Source organism: Bombina bombina, chromosome 11, assembly GCF_027579735.1.
Source record: "Bombina bombina isolate aBomBom1 chromosome 11, aBomBom1.pri, whole genome shotgun sequence".
NCBI classification, from domain to species: domain Eukaryota; kingdom Metazoa; phylum Chordata; class Amphibia; order Anura; family Bombinatoridae; genus Bombina; species Bombina bombina.
The window spans coordinates 197,096,463-197,121,416 of record NC_069509.1 but is presented as its reverse complement, the minus strand read 5'-3'; the positions used below and the strand labels follow the sequence as shown (position 1 = coordinate 197,121,416).

General features: G+C 43.3%; 1 protein-coding gene across 1 annotated transcript in view; it reads left to right on the top strand.

Annotated features, from left to right (window-relative positions):
- Positions 1-24,954, top strand: part of SMURF1 (SMAD specific E3 ubiquitin protein ligase 1) — a gene marked incomplete in the record, with an annotated part of 166,796 nt that overhangs the window by 128,761 nt on the left and 13,081 nt on the right. The window contains 1 exon segment of the mRNA XM_053694615.1: positions 9,126-9,327. Coding sequence (XP_053550590.1) covers positions 9,126-9,327 — 202 coding nt within the window.

Sequence of the window (24,954 nt, the reverse complement as noted above, 5' to 3'; positions counted from 1 at the left end):
TCGCTGACATTACAGGAGGTAAGGGCCACGCCCTACCTCAAGACAAAGCCAAAGCTAAGGCTAGACAGTCTAATTTTCGTCCCTTTCGGAATTTCAAAACAGGAGCAGCATCAACCTCCACTGCACCAAAACAGGAAGGAGCTGTTGCTCGTTACAGGCAAGGCTGGAAGCCCAACCAGTCCTGGAACAAGGGCAAACAGGCCAGGAAACCTGCTGCTGCCCCAAAGACAGCATGAATCGAGAGCCCCCGATCCGGGACCGGATCTAGTGGGGGGCAGACTTTCTCTCTTCGCCCAGGCCTGGGCAAGAGATGTTCAGGATCCCTGGGCGCTAGAGATCATATCTCAGGGATACCTTCTAGACTTCAAATTATTTCCCCCAAGAGGGAGATTTCATCTGTCAAGATTGTCAACAAACCAGATAAAGAAAGAAGCGTTTCTACGCTGTGTACAAGATCTGTTATTAATGGTAGTGATCCATCCGGTTCCGCGGTCGGAACAAGGACAAGGGTTCTACTCAAACCTGTTTGTGGTTCCCAAAAAAGAGGGAACCTTCAGACCAATCCTAGATTTAAAAATTCTAAACAAATTCCTAAGAGTTCCATCGTTCAAAATGGAAACTATTCGGACAATCTTGCCCATGATCCAAAAGGGTCAGTACATGACCACAGTGGATTTAAAAGATGCTTACCTTCACATACCGATCCACAAAGATCATCACCGGTATCTACGGTTTGCCTTCCTAGACAGGCACTACCAGTTTGTAGCTCTTCCATTCGGATTGGCTACGGCCCCAAGAATCTTCACAAAGATTCTAGGTGCCCTCCTGGCGGTACTAAGACCGCGAGGGATTTCGGTAGCTCCGTATCTAGACGACATTCTAATACAGGCTTCAAGCTTTCAAACTGCCAAGTCTCATACAGAGTTAGTTCTGGCATTCCTAAGGTCGCATGGATGGAAAGTGAACGAAAAGAAGAGTTCTCTTTTTCCTCTCACAAGAGTTCCATTCTTGGGGACTCTTATAGATTCTGTAGAAATGAAGATTTACCTGACAGAGGACAGGTTAACAAAACTTCAAGATGCATGCCGTGTCCTTCATTCCATTCAACACCCGTCAGTAGCGCAATGCATGGAGGTGATCGGCTTAATGGTAGCGGCAATGGACATAGTACCTTTTGCACGCCTACACCTCAGACCGCTGCAATTATGCATGCTAAGTCAGTGGAATGGGGATTACTCAGATTTGTCCCCTACTCTGAATCTGAATCAAGAGACCAGAAATTCTCTTCTATGGTGGCTTCATCGGCCACACCTGTCCAGGGGGATGCCATTCAGCAGGCCAGACTGGACAATTGTAACAACAGACGCCAGCCTACTAGGTTGGGGCGCTGTCTGGAATTCTCTGAAGGCTCAGGGATTATGGAATCAGGAGGAGAGTCTCCTTCCAATAAACATTCTGGAATTGAGAGCAGTTCTCAATGCCCTTCTGGCTTGGCCCCAATTAACAACTCGGGGGTTCATCAGGTTTCAGTCGGACAATATCACGACTGTAGCTTACATCAACCATCAGGGAGGGACAAAAAGCTCCCTAGCAATGATGGAAGTATCAAAGATAATTCGATGGGCAGAGTCTCACTCTTGCCACCTGTCAGCAATCCACATCCCGGGAGTGGAGAACTGGGAGGCGGATTTCTTGAGTCGCCAGACTTTTCATCCGGGGGAGTGGGAACTTCATCCGGAGGTCTTTGCCCAAATACTTCGACGTTGGGGCAAACCAGAGATAGATCTCATGGCGTCTCGCCAGAACGCCAAACTGCCTCACTACGGGTCCAGATCCAGGGATCCGGGAGCGGTTCTGATAGATGCTTTGACAGCACCTTGGAACTTCGGGATGGCTTATGTGTTTCCACCCTTCCCGCTGCTTCCTCGATTGATTGCCAAAATCAAACAGGAGAGAGCATCAGTGATTCTAATAGCACCTGCATGGCCACGCAGGACTTGGTATGCAGATCTAGTGGACATGTCATCCTGTCCACCTTGGTCTCTACCTCTAAGACAGGACCTTCTGATACAGGGTCCGTTCAAACATCAAAATCTAACTTCTCTGAAACTGACTGCTTGGAAATTGAACGCTTGATTTTATCAAAACGTGGTTTTTCTGAGTCGGTTATTGATACCCTGATACAGGCTAGGAAGCCTGTTACCAGAAAGATTTACCATAAAATATGGCGTAAATACCTATACTGGTGTGAATCCAAACGTTACTCCTGGAGTAAGGTTAGGATCTCTAGGATCTTGTCCTTTCTACAAGAGGGCTTAGAAAAGGGTTTATCGGCTAGTTCATTAAAGGGACAGATTTCAGCTCTGTCCATCTTGTTACACAGGCGTCTGTCAGAAAATCCAGACGTCCAGGCCTTTTGTCAGGCTTTAGCTAGGATCAAGCCTGTGTTTAAAGCTGTTGCTCCACCATGGAGTTTAAACTTAGTTCTTAACGTTTTACAGGGTGTTCCGTTTGAACCCCTTCATTCCATTGATATAAAATTGTTATCTTGGAAAGTTCTGTTTTTAATGGCTATTTCCTCGGCTCGAAGAGTCTCTGAGTTATCAGCATTACATTGTGATTCTCCTTATCTGATTTTTCACTCAGACAAGGTAGTTCTGCGTACTAAACCTGGGTTCTTACCTAAGGTAGTTACTAACAGGAATATCAATCAAGAGATTGTTGTTCCATCCTTGTGTCCAAATCCTTCTTCAAAGAAGGAACGTCTTCTACACAATCTGGATGTAGTTCGTGCCCTCAAGTTCTACTTGCAGGCAACTAAAGAGTTTCGTCAAACTTCTTCCCTGTTTGTCGTTTATTCTGGACAGAGGAGAGGTCAAAAAGCTTCTGCTACCTCTCTCTCTTTTTGGCTTCGTAACATAATACGTTTAGCCTATGAGACTGCTGGACAGCAGCCTCCTGAAAGAATTACAGCTCATTCCACTAGAGCTGTGGCTTCCACTTGGGCCTTTAAGAATGAGGCCTCTGTTGAACAGATTTGCAAGGCTGCAACTTGGTCTTCGCTTCATACTTTTTCCAAATTTTACAAATTTGACACTTTTGCTTCTTCGGAGGCTATTTTTGGGAGAAAGGTTCTTCAGGCAGTGGTTCCTTCTGTATAATGAGCCTGCCTATCCCTCCCGTCATCCGTGTACTTTTGCTTTGGTATTGGTATCCCAGAAGTAATGATGACCCGTGGACTGATCACACATAACAGAAGAAAACATAATTTATGCTTACCTGATAAATTCCTTTCTTCTGTTGTGTGATCAGTCCACGGCCCGCCCTGTTTTTAAGGCAGGTAAATATCTTTTAAATTATACTCCAGTCACCACTTTCACCCTTGGTTACTCCTTTCTCGTTGATTCTTGGTCGAATGACTGGGACTGACGTAGAGGGGAGGAGCTATATCAGCTCTGCTGGGTGAATCCTCTTGCATTTCCTGTTGGGGAGGAGTTATATCCCAGAAGTAATGATGACCCGTGGACTGATCACACAACAGAAGAAAGGAATTTATCAGGTAAGCATAAATTATGTTTTGTTCTAGGGTGTAGCTGTAGTCCATATCAGTCTCTTCAGTAGAGCAGTGGTGGCTTTAGAGCAATGGGAATTTGTGGAAAATAATTCTCACTGCGCCTCCCATACATTGATGCTGCCCTAATCCTGATAGCCTAAGCAAGATTAGTCAGGCTTTATCTTTTTCCACAGGGCTATGTGAGGGAGAGGACCTTGCAAACCTGAGCTGCCCTGCTGTCGAGCAGATTTTAAAGGTAAGTGCTAACTTTTTATTCTGGGTCTGGGAAGATCTCAGTAGAAGTGGAGCACTTATTGATCTGGGACTTATCTCCTATATACAAAAGGAGGGGTTTTCAGCGACAGCACATTATAAGCAGGCACTGGGGCTGAGGAGAAATTAGGTGGTTTATATATCTGGGGGCCTTGTTTTCACTAGAGCTGAGGGAAGATAAGTCTCAGTGGGAAGTGATATGTTGGTTACATTTAGAGGCTAAGCTGCTGTCCAGCAAACGGTAGCCCAATTTGCCCCCAGGCTTCACATATAGCTCAGTTTGCTCCCGGTGGCTTATTTGTTTTAACAATCACAATGGCGACCGGGAGATTTAATGTTTTAACGCCCACGATGGGCGGAGCTACGTGTGGCGCCAATTTTGGCTGCGGACTTACTTCTCCACTTCCGAGTTCGGCAAACAGAAGGAGGAGTTTCTGTTTAACTGTATTTAGTGTTTTCCCATATCAGTGGGGCCGGACAAAGTTAGTTACATTCCGGACCTTTTATGCCTAAAAATTTAGACAGTTTTCTAAGGGATTTGTTTTAAAAAAATAAAGTTTTTGGGCAGATGGGTACCTCAGCAGGGTATGCTGAGGTGTTGACAGGTTTTGCAGTAACTGCGTGCTAAGCTAACTTCCTTCTGCACATAAAAATAAAAAATTATGTTTTAAAATTTTAAGAAACCGTAACGTTTTTATGTGATAGTTTAAATTTTTAGAAAAAAAAAAATTATTTACTTGTTTAACTCATCCTGTAGACATGATGGACCAAGAGGCTGTACTGGTGTCTCTTATCTTAAGCTTTGATGTCTATATGGTACTTCCAATCCTTTGTTTTCTCATCTATTGAGAGAAAATTATTTTATAAAAATAGACCTATTCCTTCTAAGGCGCATGCTGTTTAGGAGTCTATTGACAATGGTCAAGTTATACCACAAATTTCTCCCAGAGAGTACCAAAAAATGTATAGCCCACATGCAGTGCCCTGCGATTCCTCTCACACTCCACTTGGAGTTACCTTGCATTTCAAGCATTGTCTGTTTTTCCCACGCTGTAGGGAAAAGTGCAAGAGGATATATTTTCAATCAGTTGGTGTGATTGATTTAGTAGTAGCTACTACAAGGGTTTTTTCCCTGTAACCTGAAAGAGGAAAATACTTCGGTAGTTTTTGAGGGGGAATGCTTAGACTCAGATGGGTTAATTCCCTTATCTGATTCTGAGGTTATTTCCTTTCAGTTTTAGCCTGAATACCTCCATTGGTTACTTAAAGAGGTTTTTGGCTACCCTGGGCGACTCCAACACTACCGGCGTAGTCTATCCTATTGAGTCCAGTAACTTATACTAATATTGTGACGCGCCCTTCATGGTGGATGCTTTTCCTGTACCAGATAGAGCTATAAAGATATTTGCTCAGGAATCGAAGAAACTGGTTATTACCTTTTTCTCCATAACTATATTAAATAGGATGCTTTATATTACAGACTCTATAATGGAGTCTTTGTAGTAGGGAGATACTATTCCCATAGTGGATAGTAGTTCCTTTTGGACCTGATGCAGAAGAAGAACCCTACAGATAGAAGTTTGAGGGTTTACATAGACAACCTGCGGTTGGTATGGCTACTGTCTCCAATGCGGCGGCATACTGGTTTGATGTGTTGTCTGTTTCTATTGGACAGACACCCTCCTCTTCGAAGGGATAGTATAAAGGCCTTTAAGTGAGTAATCTCCTTTAATACAGAGGAGTGCTGGGCACTATGATTCAGGCTTTACCATACTGGCCCGCAGAGCATTATGGTTAAAATTTTGGTCTACGGTTGTTTCATCTACAGAATAAGACAAATAAGCGGGAGGACGTCGGAGATAATTTCAGTTCTTCCGAGTTTTCTGGGGAAATAAAGCCTTCTGGTACCCCCAAGCCAGGCTGAGAATAGGGGGAAACAGTCCAAGATCCCTGCTGTTGAATCAAAGACAGCATGAGGGATGTGCGCCTGATCCGTAAGGGGGCAGGTTTTTGCTTCGATCAAGCTTGGAGTTTGAGCTTTCATGATCACTTGGGGACTTTGTGTCCCTGGGATTCAAATTAGAGTTAAAGACTTCCTCCCAAGGGCGGGTTTCTGCTTTCAAGATTATCGGCAGACCAGACAAGAGGAGAGGCATTCTTACACTATGTAGGAGACCTCTCCAACCTGGGAGTGATAATTCCTCTTCCGATTAGGAACAGGGTCTGGAATTTTATTCTATTCGGGTTCTCAAATCAAGAGGGAACCTTTCGTCTATTTTAAAGATCCCAAGAGTCTAAGACAAACTCCTCAGAATACCGTCCTTCAAGATGGAAACTGTTCGTTCCATTCTCACTTTGGTCCAGGAGGGTCAATTTATTGACTACGGTGGATTTAAGGACGCGTTCTTGCATGTTCCTATTCACTGGGATCATTACAAGTTTCTAAGGTTTACCTTTCTAAAAAACGCTTCCAATTCGTGGCTTGCCACAGCTTCCGAAATTTTCACAAGGGTTCTGGGATAACTGTTGGCGATGCTTCGGTCACGGCGCATTGCAGTGGCACCTTATCTGGACGCCATCCTAGTCCAGGCGCCATCCTTACAACAAGCAAGTTCCCACACGGATATGGTGTTATCCTTCCTGAGATCTCATGGATGGAAGGTAAATTTTTGAAAGAGTTCCTTAATCCCAAGTACAAGGGTTCCTTTCTTGGGAACAAAAATAGATCCCATCAATGAAGATTTTTCTGACAGAAGTCAGGAAATCAAAGATTTTCGATACTTGTCTAGCTCTTCAGTCCACTCCTCGGCCATAAGTGGCTCAGTGCATGGAGGTAATTGGGCTGGTGGTAGCGGCAATGGACATCATCCCGTTTGCTCGATTCCATCTCAGACCTCTGCAGTTAAGTATGCTCAGGCAATGGAAAGGAGATTATGCGGAATTGTCTCCTTGAATGCTTCTGCAGCAGGAGATACGTTTTCTCTTTAATGGTGGTCATCTCTGGATCATCTCTCCCAGGGAACCTACTTTCACAGACCATCTTGTGTGATTGTGACAAGACGCCAGCCTTCTAGGGGGGGGGGGGGGGAGCAGTCTGCGGTTCCCTAAAGGCTCAGGGAGTTTGGACTCGGAGTCTGTCCTTCCTATAATCTTCCTAGAGCTGAGAGTGATCTTCAATGCTCTTCTGGCCTGGCCTCAGTTAGCCTCGGTCCAGTTTATCAGGTTCCAGTCGGACATCGGTGGCTTACATCATTCATCAGGGAGGAACAAGGAGTTCCTTAGCGATGTCAGAGGTATCCAAGAGAATTCAGTGGGTGGAGGCCCATTCTTGCTGCCTGTCGGCGATCCACATCCCAGGGGTGGACAACTGGAAAGCGGACTTCCTGAGTAGACAGACCTTTCATCCGGGGGAGTGGGAACTCCATCCGGAAGTGTTCTCCAATCTGATTCTCAAGTGGGGTCAACCGGAATGAGATCTTATGGCATCTCAACAGAATGCCAAGCTCCGGAGTTACGGGTCGAAGTCCAGGGATCCCCAGGCGGAACTGATAGATGCTCTGGCGGTTCCTTGGACCTTCAGTCTAGCATACCTATTTCCTCCATTTGCGTTTCTTCTTCGGGTCATTGCTCGAATCAAGCAGGAGAGGACATTGGTGATCCTCATTGCTCCGGCTTGGCCTTGCAGGATTTGGTATGCAGATATGGTGGACATGTCATCTCTGCCACCTTGGAGACTTCCGTTGAGGAAGGACCTTCTAATTTAAAGGGCCTTTCCTTCTCCCAAATCTAATTTCTCTGAAGCTGACTGCTTGGAGATTGAACACTTTTATCTAAGTGGGGGTTTTCTGACGCGGTCAGTTGTCCTGACTCGGTCAAGGACTACTCATAGAGTAGAGTTAGGATTCCTAGAATTTTTTTTCTTTTATCCAAGAGAGTTTGGAGAAAGGATTATCAACAAGTCCTAAAGGGTTAAATCTCGGCCTTATCTATTTTGTTACACAAACATCTGGTGGATGTCCCAGATGTACAATCATTTTGTCAGGCCTTGGTCAGGAACAGGCCTGTGTTCAAACCAGTTACTCCTCCATGGAGTCTTATTTTAGTTCTTCAAGGGGCACCGTTTGAGCCTATGCATCCCTTAGATAGTGAGTAGTTATCTTGGAAAGTTTTATTTCTTGTTGCTCTCCTGCTCGTAGTGTGTCGAGAGTTCTCTGCATTGCAGTATGAGTCTCTTTACCTTATTTTCCATTCAGATAAGGTAGTTGTACGTACTAAATTAGGATTTCTTCCTAAGGTTGTTTCTGATCGGAACATTAATCAGGAGATTGTTGTTCCTTCTTGTGTCCTAATCCTTCTCAGGAAGAACGTCTTCTGCACAATTTGGACGTGGTCCGTGCTTTAAAGTTTTACCTGCAGGCGACTAAGGACTTTCACCAGTCTTCTCTGTCTGTGATTTTCTCAGGAAACGTAAGGGACAGAAAGCTACGGCTACTTCTCTTTCTTTTTGGCTGAAGAGTATCATACGTTTTGCATATGAGGCTGCTAGACAGCAGTCTCCTGAGAGAGTTATGGCTCATTCCACGAGGGCTGTTGCTTCCTCATGGGCATTCAAAAATTAAGCTTCTGTGGATCAGATTTTTACAAGGATGCAACTTGGTCTTCTCTTCACACTTTTTAAAAGATCTATAAATTAGAATTTTTGCCTCGAATGAGGCTGCTTTTGGGAGAAAGGTTCTTCAAGCAGTGGTGCCTTCTGTTTAGGTTCCCTGTCTTGTCCCTCCCATATCATCTGTGTACTCTAGCTTGGGTATTGAATCCCATTAGTAATTAAGATGATCCGTGGACTCATCGTGTCATAAAAAATAAAATAAAATGTATGCTTACCTGATAAATTTCTTTTTTGACACGATGAGTCCACAGCCCGCCCTGTTGTTAGAGACAGGTTGTTGGTTATTATAAACTTCAGACACCTCTGCACCTTAGTTTTTCCTTTCTTTCCTTAACTTTGGTCGAATGACTGGAGTGGGAGGGAAGGGAGGAGCTATTTAACAGCTTTGCTGTGGTGCACTTTGCCACCTCCTGCTGACCAGGAGGTGAATATCCCATTAGTAATTAAGATGATCCGTGGACTTAACGTGTCAAAAAAGAAATAAATCAGGTAAGCATAAATGTTCTTTTTATTGTGCAGCTGCTCTAATATCTGTATCCCATGCATGGTCCTTGGCTTTTTTTTCTTCCTGTCTTCTGCTGGCACCTGCATGTCTGTCCCCTCTAACTGTACACGTTTCTGACCCCACAGCTCATTATCGGTGGCCTAGACAAGATAGACCTCAGTGACTGGAAAGCGAACACCCGGCTGAAGCATTGCCTGGCGGACAGCAATATCGTCCAATGGTTCTGGCAGGCTGTGGAATCGTTTGACGAGGAGAGAAGAGCACGGCTGCTGCAGTTTGTCACTGGTTCTACACGTGTGCCTCTCCAGGGCTTCAAGGCCCTGCAAGGTGACTTCCAAACCCCCCCCCCCCCCCTGTATTTAGCCATTGCTTCAGTCTTTTAGGGAACATTAACAGATGACATTGCAATCTAATTCTGCTCTGGTGCTTACTGCAGTATTTCTGCTCCCCTCCAGTAAAGCACAATAAACTGGGCTGGAGCAAGTGGATCTGCAGATTCTAATCTGCTGCCTCTGGATTAAAACTTCTTTATATAACTAACTGGAAGTGAGAGTTGCCGGGATCAGCTTAATCAGAAACTGCTGATTACAGGCCTGAAATAATTCTCATTAGCCAGTGACCTAGTGACACAGGAGCACACACTTGTTATAATATTGTATTGCATAAAGTCATTGTTATGTAAATGAGGGCCTGAGGCTGCCGATCCGTTTACATTATAGTTTAATTTACTGCTACAAAGTCACTGAATTTACTCATAGGCATTAAATGTAAATGACCGAGTGCCACTTCTCACCCCTCTCACTAGCGCCTGTGTAAATGACCCTATAACTGTGCTGCCCCTGCTCTATATTTTCCTTTTTGTATAGTATATTCTACAGACTATATATATATATATATATATAGCTATTGTATATTAGAAAAATGTGATTGTTATAAACAGAATTACTTTATTAAACAAAGCTGAAAAACTCCTAACCTAATGTATGTAATTTAAGGGAGTAGTGTGTGCTCAGTCTAGCTCAGCAGCTACCAGTGAGAGTGTCTGTGTGTCTTTACAGATCAGTAATGTTAATGTGCATTGTTCTCAATACATTTTTCTTAATATTTCAGTCTCACATTGCTTGGGGGTGAGTTACATTTTGTGTTGCTTTGTGTAATGTTAAACATCGCACCTCCTGGTCCCCCAGCATGTAACAAACCACTGCACAGTAACAGTGCTGAACTTAGCAGACACTAGATGCAGTTCTGGTAATGTCCCCAGAATCCTAAATCTTAGTAGCTGCAGCCACATGATTGGTTTTAACCAACTGACCTTTCATTTTGGTTAATGACTTTAGGAGCCTTGTTTGCCTAACTTAAGATTTCCTGTCTCGAAAAATACAACAATTTCTTTCATGTAATTAGCAAGAGTCCATGAGCTAGTGACGTATGGGATATACAATCCTACCAGGAGGGGCAAAGTTTCCCAAACCTCAAAATGCCTATAAATACACCCCTCACCACACCCACAATTCAGTTTTACAACTTTGCCTACTTTGGAGGTGGGGAAGTAAGTTTGTGCTAAGATTTCTACGTTGACATGTGCTTCTCAGCTTTTTTGAAGCCCGTTTCCTCTGAGTACAGTGAATGTCAGAGGGATGTGAAGGGAGTATCACCTATTGAATGCAATGGTTTTCCTCACGGGATCTATTTCATAGGTTCTCTGTTATCGGTCGTAGAGATTCATCTCCTACCTCCCTTTTCAGATCGACGATATACTCTCATATTCCATTACCTCTACTGATAACTGTTTTAGTACTGGTTTGGCTATCTGCTATGTGTGGTTGGGTGTCTTCAGGTAAGTATGTTTTCATTACTTAAGACACTCTCAGCTATGGTTTGGCACTTTATGTATTTTTATAAAGTTTTAAATATATGTATTGTACTTACATTTGCCATGATTCAGGTTTCAGTATATTTTCTTTTGCAGACTGTCCGTTTCATATCTGGGAAATGCATTTTTTTATGGAAAATGTATTTCTTACCTGGGGTGTAGTCTCTTTTTCAATTGACTGTCATTTTCAAATTTGCGAGATTTTTTGGCGCGAAGTTACGTTCGTTAACGCAAATTCGTCATTTCCGGCGTCTTAGTTGACGCTGGGTCCTTTCACAAGGTTGCGTCATCTAGGACGCTAGTGTGTCGTTTCCGGACGTTTTTGGCGCCAAAAAATATTTTTTCTGTTGTGCGTCATACTTGGCGCCAAATATTTTCATTATTTAAGACCCTGTTCTTTTTTGCCTCCTGCCTTTTTCTATGTCAGAGGGCTATGCTGTTTGCATTTTTTCCCATTCCTGAAACTGCCATATAAGGAAACTGATAATTTCTTCTGTTATGTGTGATCAGTCCACGGGTCATCATTACTTCTGGGATATAACTCCTCCCCAACAGGAAATGCAAGAGGATTCACCCAGCAGAGCTGCATATAGCTCCTCCCCTCTACGTCAGTCCCAGTCATTCTCTTGCACCCAACGACTAGATAGGATGTGTGAGAGGACTATGGTGATTATACTTAGTTTTTATGACTTCAATCAAAAGTTTGTTATTTTACAATAGCACCGGAGCGTGTTATTACTTCTCTGGCAGAGTTTGAGGAAGAATCTACCAGAGTTTTTTACTATGATTTTAACCGGAGTAGTTAAGATCATATTGCTGTTCTCGGCCATCTGAGGGAGGTAAAATCTTCAGATCAGGGGACAGCGGGCAGATGAATCTGCATTGAGGTATGTAGCAGTTTTTATTTTCTGAATGGAATTGATGAGAAAATCCTGCCATACCGTTATAATGACATGTATGTATACACTTCAGTATTCTGGGGATGGTATTTCACCGGAACTACTCTGTTAAAAGTCACTAATCCTTTTAATAAGTATTTATCATGTTAAACGTTTTTGCTGGAATGTAGAATCGTTTACATTTCTGAGGTACTGAGTGAATAAATATTTGGGCATTATTTTCCACTTGGCAGTTGTTTGGTTTTAATTGTGACAGTTTCGTTTCTCTTCACTGCTGTGTATGAGGGGGAGGGGCCGTTTTTGGCGCTCTTTGCTACGCATCAAAAAATTCCAGTCAGTTACTCTTATATTTCCTGCATGATCCGGTTCATCTCTGACAGATCTCAGGGGTCTTCAAACTTCTTTGGAGGGAGGTAGATTCTCTCAGCAGAGCTGTGAGAATTTTATATTGACTGTGAATAAAAACGTTGCTCTATAATTTTTATGTCAAATTTAATTATTGTTATTTTACTAATGGGAACAAACCTTTGCTAAAAGTTGTGTTGTTTTAAAGTTTGATGCTATAACTGTTTTTCAGTTCATTGTTTCAACTGTCATTTAATCGTTTAGTACCTCTTTGAGGCACAGTACGTTTTTGCTAAAAAAGATTATAACCAAGTTGCAAGTTTATTGCTAGTGTGTTAAACATGTCTGACTCAGAGGAAGATATCTGTGTCATTTGTTCCAATGCCAAGGTGGAGCCCAATAGAAATTTATGTACTAACTGTATTGATGCTACTTTAAATAAAAGTCAATCTGTACAATTTGAACAAATTTCACCAAACAGCGAGGGGAGAGTTATGCCGACTAACTCGCCTCACGCGGCAGTACCTGCATCTCCCGCCCGGGAGGTGCGTGATATTATGGCGCCTAATACATCTGGGCGGCCATTACAGATAACATTACAAGATATGGCTACTGTTATGACTGAAGTTTTGTCTAAATTACCAGAACTAAGAGGCAAGCGTGATCACTCTGGGGTGAGAACAGAGTGCGCTGACAATACTAGGGCCATGTCTGATACTGCGTCACAGCTTGCAGAGCATGAGGACGGAGAGCTTCATTCTGTAGGTGACGGTTCTGATCCAAACAGATTGGATTCAGATATTTCAAATTTTAAATTTAAATTGGAGAACCTCCGTGTATTACTAGGGGAGGTCTTAGCAGCTCTCAATGATTGTAACACCGTTGCAATACCAGAGAAACTGTGTAGGTTGGATAAATACTTTGCGGTACCGGCGAGTACTGACGTTTTTCCTATACCTAAGAGACTAACTGAAATTGTTACTAAGGAGTGGGATAGACCCGGTGTGCCGTTCTCACCCCCTCCAATATTTAGAAAGATGTTTCCAATAGACACCACCACTCGGGACTTATGGCAAACGGTCCCTAAGGTGGAGGGAGCAGTTTCTACTTTAGCTAAGCGTACCACTATCCCGGTGGAGGATAGCTGTGCTTTTTCAGATCCAATGGATAAAAAATTAGAGGGTTACCTTAAGAAAATGTTTGTTCAACAAGGTTTTATATTGCAACCCCTTGCATGTATCGCGCCGATTACGGCTGCGGCAGCATTTTGGATTGAGTCTCTGGAAGAGAACCTTAGTTCATCTACGCTAGACGACATTACGGACAGGCTTAGAGTCCTTAAACTAGCTAATTCATTCATTTCGGAGGCCGTAGTACATTTAACCAAACTTACGGCTAAGAACTCAGGATTCGCCATACAGGCACGTAGGGCGCTGTGGCTAAAATCCTGGTCAGCTGATGTTACTTCTAAGTCCAAATTACTTAATATACCTTTCAAGGGGCAGTCTTTATTTGGGCCCGGTTTGAAAGAAATTATCGCTGACATTACAGGAGGTAAGGGCCACGCCCTACCTCAAGACAAAGCCAAAGCTAAGGCTAGACAGTCTAATTTTCGTCCCTTTCGGAATTTCAAAACAGGAGCAGCATCAACCTCCACTGCACCAAAACAGGAGGGAGCTGTTGCTCGTTACAGGCAAGGCTGGAAGCCTAACCAGTCCTGGAACAAGAGCAAGCAGGCCAGGAAACCTGCTGCTGCCCCAAAGACAGCATGAACCGAGAGCCCCCGATCCGGGACCGGATCTAGTGGGGGGCAGACTTTCTCTCTTCGCCCAGGCCTGGGCAAGAGATGTTCAGGATCCCTGGGCGCTAGAGATCATATCTCAGGGATACCTTCTAGACTTCAAATTATCTCCCCCAAGAGGGAGATTTCATCTGTCAAGATTGTCAACAAACCAGATAAAGAAAGAAGCGTTTCTACGCTGTGTACAAGATCTGTTATTAATGGGAGTGATCCATCCGGTTCCGCGGTCGGAACAAGGACAAGGGTTCTACTCAAACCTGTTTGTGGTTCCCAAAAAAGAGGGAACTTTCAGGCCAATCTTAGATTTAAAGATTCTAAACAAATTCCTAAGAGTTCCATCGTTCAAAATGGAAACTATTCGGACAATCTTACCCATGATCCAAAAGGGTCAGTACATGACCACAGTGGATTTAAAAGATGCTTACCTTCACATACCGATTCACAAAGATCATCACCGGTATCTAAGGTTTGCCTTCTTAGACAGGCACTACCAGTTTGTAGCTCTCCCATTCGGATTGGCTACGGCTCCAAGAATCTTCACAAAGGTTCTGGGTGCCCTTCTGGCGGTACTAAGACCGCGAGGGATTTCGGTAGCTCCGTACCTAGACGACATTCTAATACAAGCTTCAAGCTTTCAAACTGCCAAGTCTCATACAGAGTTAGTTCTGGCATTTCTAAGGTCGCATGGATGGAAAGTGAACGAAAAGAAGAGTTCTCTTTTTCCTCTCACAAGGGTTCCATTCTTGGGGACTCTTATAGATTCTGTAGAAATGAAGATTTACCTGACAGAAGACAGGTTAACAAAGCTTCAAAATGCATGCCGTGTCCTTCATTCCATTCAACACCCGTCAGTAGCTCAATGCATGGAGGTGATCGGCTTAATGGTAGCGGCAATGGACATAGTACCTTTTGCACGCCTACACCTCAGACCGCTGCAATTGTGCATGCTAAGTCAGTGGAATGGGGATTACTCAGATTTGTCCCCTACTCTGAATCTGAATCAAGAGACCAGAAATTCTCTTCTATGGTGGCTTTATCGGCCACACCTGTCCAGGGGGATGCCATTCAGCAGGCCAGACTGGACAATTGTAACAACAGACGCCAGCCTACTAGGTTGGGGCGCTGTCTGGAATTCTCTGAAGGCTCAGGGACTATGGAATCAGGAGGAGAGTCTCCTTCCAATAAACATCCTGGAATTGAGAGCAGTTCTCAATGCCCTTCTGGCTTGGCCCCAATTAACAACTCGGGGGTTCATCAGGTTTCAGTCGGACAACATCACGACTGTAGCTTACATCAACCATCAGGGAGGGACAAGAAGCTCCCTAGCAATGATGGACGTATCAAAGATAATTCGCTGGGCAGAGTCTCACTCTTGCCACCTGTCAGCAATCCACATCCCGGGAGTGGAGAACTGGGAGGCGGATTTCTTGAGTCGCCAGACTTTTCATCCGGGGGAGTGGGAACTTCATCCGGAGGTCTTTGCCCAAATACTTCGACGTTGGGGCAAACCAGAGATAGATCTCATGGCGTCTCGCCAGAACGCCAAACTTCCTCACTACGGGTCCAGATCCAGGGATCCGGGAGCGGTTCTGATAGATGCTTTGACAGCACCTTGGAACTTCGGGATGGCTTATGTGTTTCCACCCTTCCCGCTGCTTCCTCGATTGATTGCCAAAATCAAACAGGAGAGAGCATCAGTGATTCTAATAGCGCCTGCATGGCCACGCAGGACTTGGTATGCAGATCTAGTGGACATGTCATCCTGTCCGCCTTGGTCTCTACCTCTAAGACAGGACCTTCTGATACAGGGTCCATTCAAACATCAAAATCTAACTTCTCTGAAGCTGACTGCTTGGAAATTGAACGCTTGATTTTATCAAAACGTGGTTTTTCTGAGTCGGTTATTGATACCCTGATACAGGCTAGGAAGCCTGTTACCAGAAGGATTTACCATAAAATATGGCGTAAATACCTATACTGGTGCGAATCCAAAGGTTACTCCTGGAGTAAGGTTAGGATCGCTAGGATATTGTCCTTTCTACAAGAAGGTTTAGAAAAGGGTTTATCAGCTAGTTCATTAAAGGGACAGATTTCAGCTCTGTCCATCTTGTTACACAGGCGTCTGTCAGAAAATCCAGACGTCCAGGCCTTTTGTCAGGCTTTAGTTAGAATCAAGCCTGTGTTTAAAGCTGTTGCTCCGCCATGGAGTTTAAACTTAGTTCTTAACGTTTTACAGGGTGTTCCGTTTGAACCCCTTCATTCCATTGATATAAAATTGTTATCTTGGAAAGTTCTGTTTTTAATGGCTATTTCCTCGGCTCGAAGAGTCTCTGAGTTATCAGCCTTACATTGTGATTCTCCTTATCTGATTTTTCACTCAGACAAGGTAGTTCTGCGTACTAAACCTGGGTTCTTACCTAAGGTAGTCACTAACAGGAATATCAATCAAGAGATTGTTGTTCCATCCTTGTGTCCAAATCCTTCTTCAAAGAAGGAACGTCTTCTACACAATCTGGATGTAGTTCGTGCCCTCAAGTTCTACTTGCAGGCAACTAAAGATTTTCGCCAAACTTCTTCCCTGTTTGTCGTTTATTCTGGACAGAGGAGAGGTCAAAAAGCTTCTGCTACCTCTCTCTCCTTTTGGCTTCGTAGCATAATACGTTTAGCCTATGAGACTGCTGGACAGCAGCCTCCTGAAAGAATTACAGCTCACTCCACTAGAGCTGTGGCTTCCACTTGGGCCTTTAAGAATGAGGCCTCTGTTGAACAGATTTGCAAGGCTGCAACTTGGTCTTCGCTTCATACTTTTTCCAAATTTTACAAATTTGACACTTTTGCTTCTTCGGAGGCTATTTTTGGGAGAAAGGTTCTTCAGGCAGTGGTTCCTTCTGTATAATGAGCCTGCCTATCCCTCCCGTCATCCGTGTACTTTTGCTTTGGTATTGGTATCCCAGAAGTAATGATGACCCGTGGACTGATCACACATAACAGAAGAAAACATAATTTATGCTTACCTGATAAATTCCTTTCTTCTGTTGTGTGATCAGTCCACGGCCCGCCCTGTTTTAAGGCAGGTAAATATCTTTTAAATTATACTTCAGTCACCACTTCACCCTTGGTTACTCCTTTCTCGTTGATTCTTGGTCGAATGACTGGGACTGACGTAGAGGGGAGGAGCTATATGCAGCTCTGCTGGGTGAATCCTCTTGCATTTCCTGTTGGGGAGGAGTTATATCCCAGAAGTAATGATGACCCGTGGACTGATCACACAACAGAAGAAAGGAATTTATCAGGTAAGCATAAATTATGTTTTTGCTTTATATGTTTTTTTCTCTTACATTTGCAAGATGTCTCAATCTGATCCTGTCTCAGAAATCACTGTTGGAACCCTGCGGCCTGATAAGTTCTACCAAAGCTAAGTGCATTTGTTGTAAACTTGTGGAGGTTATACCTCCAGCTGTGGTTTGTAATAGTTGTCATAATAATTTTTTATATGCAGAGAATGTATCCATCAGTAGTAGTTCATTACCTGTTGCTGTTCCCTCAACATCTAATGCACAAGATATACCTGTAAATTTAAAAGAATTTATTTCTGATTCTATTCAGAAGGCTTTGTCTGCAATTCCGCCTTCTAATAAACGTAAAAGGTATTTTAAAACTTCTCATAAGGTTGATGAAATTTCAAATGACCGGCAACATACTGAATTATCCTTCTCTGATGAGGATCTTTCTGATTCAGAAGATCCTGCCTCAGCTATGGACACTGACAAATCCTCTTATTTATTTAAATTGGAGTATATTCCTTCTTTGTTTAAAGAAGTGTTGATTACATTGGATATGGAGGAAACTAGTCCTCTTGATATTAAAACTAGTAAACGTTTAAATTCTGTTTATAAACCTCCTGTGGTAATTCCAGAGGTTTTTCCAGTTTCTGAGGCTATTTCTGATATGATTGCTAAGGAATGGAATAAGCCTGGTACTTTTATCCTTTGCCAGAAGTTAGATTTGAGTTTTGGGAAAAGATCCCCAAGGTTGATGGGGCTATCTCTACTCTTGCTAAACGTACTACTATTCATACAGAAGATAGTACTTCTTTAAAAGATCCTTTAGATAGGAAACTTGAATCTTATCTAAGGTAAGCTTATTTATATTCAGGTCATCTTCTTAGGCCTGCAATTTCTTTGGCTGATGTTGCAGCTGCTTCAACTTTTTGGTTGGCTACTTTAGCTCAACAAGTATCGGATCATGATTTGTCTAGCATTGTTAAGTTGATTCAACATGCTAATAATTTCATTTGTGATGCCATTTTATCAAAATTTATGTTAAAGGGACAGTCTAGGCCAAAATAAACTTTCATGATTCAGATAGAGCATGTAATTTTAAACAATTTTCCAATTTACTTTTATCACCAATTTTGCTTTGTTCTCTTGGTATTCTTAGTTGAAAGCTTAACCTAGGAGGTTCATATGCTAATTTCTTAGACCTTGAAGCCCACCTCTTTCAGATTGCATTTTAACAGTTTTTCACCACTAGAGGGTGTTAGTTCACATATTTCATATAGATAACACTGTGCTCGTGCACGTGAAGTAATCTGGGAGCAGGCACTGATTGGCTAGACTGCAAGTCTGTCAAAAGAACCGAAAAAAGGGGCAGTTTGCAGAGGCTTAGATACAAGATAATCACAGAGGTTAAAAGTATATTAATATAACTGTTGGTTATGCAAAACTGGGAAATGGGTAATAAAGGGATTATCTGTTTTTTAAAACAATAAAAATTCTGGTGTAGACTGTCCCTTTAAATCTATGTCTTTAGCTATTTTAGCTAGAAGAGCTTTGTGGCTCAAATCTTGGAATGCTGATATGACTTCTAAATCCAGATTGCTATCTTTCTTTCCAAGGTAATAAATTATTTGGTTCTCAGTTGGATTCAATAATTTCAACTGTTACTGGGGGAAAGGGAGTTTTTTTGCCTCAGGATAAAAAAACCTAAGGGTAAATCTAAAGCTTCTAACCGTTTTCGTTCCTTTTGACAAAATAAGGAACAGAAACCTAATCCTTCCCCCAAGGAATCTGCTTTCAATTGGAAGCCTTCTTCAAATTGGAATAAATCCAAGCCGTTTAAGAGATCAAAACCAGCCCCCAAGTCCGCATGAATGTGCGGCCCTTATTCCAGCTCAGCTGGTAGGGGACAGATTAAAATTTTTCAAAGATGTTTGGATCAATTCGGTCCAAAATCATTGGATTCAGAGTATTGTCTCTCAGGGGTACAGAATAGGATTTCAGAGTAAGACCACCTGTGAGAAGATTTTTTTCTCACGCATTCTGTTTAACCCAGTAAAGGCTCAGGCTTTCCTGAAGTGTGTTTCAGACCTGGAGTTATCGGAGGTAATCATGCCAGTTCGTTTCAGGAACAGGGTCTCGGGTTATATTCAAATCTATTAATTGTCCCAAAGAAAGAAAATTCATTCAGACCAGTTTTGGATCTTAAAGATTTTGAATCGATATGCCCAGAGGCAGAACTTTATTCTTTTGCAAGATGTACCGAGTCCACGGATTCATCCTAACTTGTGGGATATTGTCCTTCCTGACAGGAAGTAGCAAAGAGAGCACCACAGCAGAGCTGTCTATATAGCTCCCCCCTTAACTCCACCCCCCAGTCATTCTTTTTGCTGGCTCTAAGCAGGAAGGTTAAAGAGAAGAGGTGTTAAACTGTTTTTATTTTATCTTCAATCAAGAGTTTGTTATTTTTAAATGGTACCGGTGTTGTACTATTTACTCTCAGGCAGGACATAGATGAATATTTCTGCCTGGAGGATGATGATCTTAGCATTTGTAACTAAGGTCCACTGCTGTTCCCACAGAAGCTGAGGAGTACAGGAAAACTTCAGTGTGAGGAACGGTTCTTGCTATACAGCAATGAGGTATGTTCAGTCATTTTTCTGCAGAGACTGTGTTAACTCAGAAAGGCTGACAGTATCCCCTTTAGGGGAAGGGGAATCAGTAATCCTAGTGTTTAAGAGGTTTTACTAGCTTGCATAAAGGGCTTATTTTGTTTTTTGGGCACTCAGTTTGTATGAGAGATTGGGACAAACGCTTAGGTGTTCTTGGAGTAATGTTTTTTATTGATGGGACATTTGCATGATGGTTCATTTGGCTTATTTTGGGTTGTTATAACCCACATGGCTTTCAGATAAGGTTTGTTGGATTTGTGTAGGCCCCAGCCACATCGAGTGTGGTGGGCGGGGCCTATTTTTGTGCCTCTGTTGCGCATTTAGTTATACTGTCAAGCAGCAAGCACCTTCTCCTGAGGTCCTGATATTCTCCTGAGGGCCTAATCGAAGCTTTAACATCATTTTATCGTTCCCTAAGGGCAGGTAGGGCCACAGCAGAGCTGTGGCAAGGTGCTAATAGGGGTTTAAACCGGTTTTAGACATTTTTCAATCCAGTTTTGTCAATTGGGGGTTTATTGCTTATTTACTTGTGGTGCAATCCTCCTAAAGCTTAGTAGGTAAACTGTTAAAATTTCAGAAAATTTTAAGCTATTTTAACCTTTTTTGCAGTTTGTGTATGCCTTTTTTTGTCTGAAAGGCACAGTACCGTTTTTGCAAATTTTTTTTTTTCATTAAATAAAGTGTTTTCCAAGCTTGCTTGTTTAATTACTAGCCTGTTCAACATGTCTGACATTGAGGAAACTCCTTGCTCAATATGTTTAGAAGCCATTGTGGAACCCCCTCTTAGAATGTGTCCCACATGTACTGATATGTCTATAAATTGCAAACAGCATATTTTGACTTATAAGAGTTTGGCACTGGATGATTCTCAGACAGAAGGAAATCAGGTTATGCCATCTAGTTCTACCCAAGTGTCACAACCAGTAACGCCCGCACAAGCGACGCCAAGTACTTCTAGTGCGTCTAATTCTTTCACCTTGCAAGATATGGCCTCAGTTATGAATACTACCTTCACAGAGGTTTTGTCTAAACTGCCAGGGTTGCAAGGGAAGAGCAGTAGCTCTGGGTTAAGAACACATGCTGAGGCTTCTGACGCTTTAGTAGTCGTATCCGATATTCCCTCACAATGTTCTGAGGTAGGGATGAGGGATTTGCTATCTGAGGGAGAGATTTCTGATTCAGGAAGGATATTCCCTCAGACAGATTCTGATATGACGGCATTTAAATTTAAGCTAGAACACCTCTGTTTATTGCTCAGGGAGGTTTTAGCGACACTGGATGATTGTGACCCTATTGTAGTTCCAGAGAAATTGTGTAAAATGGACAAATATTTAGAGGTTCCTGTTTACACTGATGGTTTTCCAGTCCCTAAGAGGATTTCGGACATTGTTACTAAGGCGTGGGATAGACCAGGTATTCCGTTCGCTCCCCCTCCTTTTTTTAAGAAAATGTTTCCCATATCTGACACCATGAGGGACTCATGGCAAACGGTCCTAAGGTGGAGGGAGCTATTTCTACTCTGGCTAAGCGCACAACTATACCTATTGAAGACAGTTGTGCTTTCATTGATCCTATGGATAAAAAATTAGAGGGTCTCCTAAAGAAAATTTTTGTATATCAAGGTTTTCTTCTTCAACCTATAGCGTGCATTGTTCCTGTAACCACTGCAGCTGCCTTCTGGTTTGAGGCTCTAGAAGAGGCTCTTCAGGTGGAGACCCCACTAGATGATATTCTGGACAGAATTAAGGCTCTTAAGCTAGCTAAGTCTTTTATTAGACGCCGCTTTTCATCTCGCTAAGTTAGCGGCAAAGAATTCAGGTTTTGCCATTTTAGCGCGTAGAGCATTAAGGCTTAAGTCCTGGTCAGCTGATGTGTCATCTAAATCTAAGCTTTTGACCATCCCTTTCAAAGGTAAGACCCTATTCGGGCCTGCACTGAAAGAGATCATTTCGGACATCATTGGGGGAAAGGGTCATGCCCTCCCTCAAGATAAGTCAAATAAGACCAAACAAAATAATTTTTGTTCCTTTTGAAACTTCAAGGGTGGTCCCGCTTCCGCTTCCCCTGCTGCAAAGCAAGAGGAGCTTTGCTCAATCCAAACCAACCTGGAGACCTAACCAGGCTTGGAACAAGGGTAAACAGGCCAAAAAGCCTGCTGCTGCCACTAAGACAGCATGAAGGGGTAGCCCCCGATCCGGGACCGGATCTAGTAGGGAGAAGACTCTCTCTCTCTTTGCTCAGGCCTGGGCAAGAGACGTTCAGGACTCCTGGGCCTTGGAAATTGTAACCCAGGGGTATCTTCTAGATTTCAAAGATTCTCTAAGGAGACAAAAAGAGAGGCGTTCTTACGCTGTGTAGAAGTCCTTTTTACCATGGGTGTGATCTACCCAGTTCCGAAAGCAGAACAGGGGCAAGGTTTCTATTCCAATCTGTTTGTGGTTCCCAAAAAAGAGGGAATCTTCAGACCAATTCTAGATCTCGAGATCCTAAACCAATTCCTAAGAGTTTCATCCTTCAAGATGGAGACCATTCGGACTATTTTACCAATGAATTAGGAGGGTTAATATATGACCACCGTGGATTTAAAGGATGCGTATCTACACATTCCTATCCACAAAGATCATCACCAGTTCCTCAGGTTTGCCTTTCTGGACAGGCATTACCAGTTTGTGGCTCTTCCCTTCGGGTTGGCCACGGCGCCAAGAATCTTCACAAAAGTGCTAGGGTCCCTGCTGGCGGTCCTAAGGCCGCGGAGCATTGCAGTGGCGCCTTATCTAGACGACATCCTAATTCAAGCGTCGACTTTCCAACTAGCCAAGTCTCACACGGACTTAGTGTTGGCCTTTCTAAGATCTCATGGGTGGAAGGTGAACGTGAAAAAGAGTTCTCTTATTCCTCTCACAAGAGTTCCATTCCTGGGAACTCTGATTGATTCGGTGGACATGAAAATATTTCTGACGGAGGTCAGGAAATCAAAGATTTTAACCACAAGCCGAGCTCTTCATTTCATTCCTCGGCTGTCAGTGGCTCAGTGTATGGAGGTAATCGGACTTATGGTAGCGGCAATGGACATAGTTCCATTTGCTCGCTTGCATCTCAGACCACTGCAACTATGCATGCTCAAACAGTGGAATGGGGATTATGCAGATTTATCTCCTCAGATAAATCTGGATCAAGAGACCAGAGACTCTCTTCTTTGGTGGTTGTCACAGGATCACCTGTCCAGGGGAATGTGTTTCCGCAGGCCAGTGTGGGTTATTGTGACGATGGACGCCAGCCTACTGGGGTGGGGTGCAGTCTGGAATTCCATGAAAGCATAGGGTTTGGGGACTCAGGAGGAGGCCCTCCTACCGATAAATATTCTGGAATTATGAGCGATATTCAATGCTCTTCAGGCGTGGCCTCAGCTGGCTTCGGCCGGATTCATAAGGTTTCAGTCGGACAACATCACGACTGTAGCTTATATCAATCATCAGGGGGGAACAAGGAGTTCCTTGGCGATGATAGAAGTTTCCAGGATAATCCGATGGGCAGAGACTCACTCTTGCCATCTATCAGCGATCTATATCCCAGGGGTAGAGAACTGGGAGGCAGATTTTCTAAGTCGTCAGACTTTTCATCCGGGGGAGTGGGAGCTCCATCCGGAGGTGTTTGCTCAACTGGTTCAGCTATGAGGCACACCAGAATTGGATATGATGGCGTCTCGTCAGAACGCCAAACTTCCTTGTTACGGATCCAGGTCCAGGGATCCTCAGGCAGTACTGATAGATGCTCTAGCAGTACCCTGGTCGTTCAACCTGGCTTATGTGTTTCCACCATTTCCTCTCCTTCCCCGTTTGATTGCCAGAATCAAACAGGAGACAGCTTTGGTGATTTTGATAGCACCTGCGTGGCCACGCAGGACGTGGTATGCAGACCTGGTGGACATGTCATCTCTACCACCATGGACTCTGCCACTGCGACAGGACCTTCTAATTCAAGGTCCGTTCAAGCATCCAAATCTACTTTCTCTGCAACTGACTGCTTGGAGATTGAACGCTTGATTTTATCAAAGCGGGGTTTCTCTGAGTCGGTCATAGATACCTTGATTCAGGCTTGAAAGCCTGTCACCAGGAAAATCTTTCATAAGATATGGCGTAAATATATTTTTTGGTGCGAATCCAAAGGCTGCTCATGGAGTAAGATCAGGATTCCTAGGATTTTGTCCTTTCTTCAAGAAGGATTGGAAAAAGGATTGTCAGCTAGTTCCCTAAAGGGACAGATATCTGCTTTGTCTATCCTATTGCACAAGCGTCTGGCTGATGTCCCAGATGTTCAAGCTTTAGTTAGAATCAAGCCTGTGTTTAAACCTGTTGCTCCGCCATGGAGTCTATATTTAGTTCTTAATGTTCTTCAGGGGGTTCCGTTTGAACCCATGCATTCCATAGATATTAAGCTTCTATCTTGGAACGTTCTGTTTCTAGTTGCTATCTCTTCAGCTCGAAGAGTTTCTGAACTATCTGCATTACAATGCGACTCGCCTTATCTTGTTTTCCATGCTAAGGTGGTTTTGCGTACCAAACCTGGGTTCCTCCCTAAGGTTGTTTCTAACAGGAATATCAATCAGGAAATTGTTGTTCCTTCTCTGTGTCCTAATCCTTCTAAGAAGGAACGTCTGTTGCACAACTTGGACGTGGTTCGTGCCTTGAAGTTTTATTTGCAGGCAACCAAAGATTTTCGTCAATCATCTTCTTTGTTTGTTGTCTATGCTGGAAAGCGTAGAGGTCAAAAGCCTACAGCTACCTCTCTTTCCTTTTGGCTGAAAAGCATCATCCGTTTGGCTTATGAGACTCCTGGACAGCAGCCTCCTGAAAGAATTACAGCTCACTCCACTAGAGCGGTGGCTTCCACATGGACTTTTAAAAATGATGCTTCTGTTGAACAAATTTGTAAGGCTGCGATTTGGTCTTCGCTTCATACCTTTTCCAAATTTTACAAATACTTTTTGCTTCTTTGGAGGCTATTTTTGGGAGAAAGGTTTTGCAAGCAGTGGTGCCTTCCGTTTAGGTTCCTGTCTTGTCCCTCCCTTCATCCGTGTCCTAAGGCT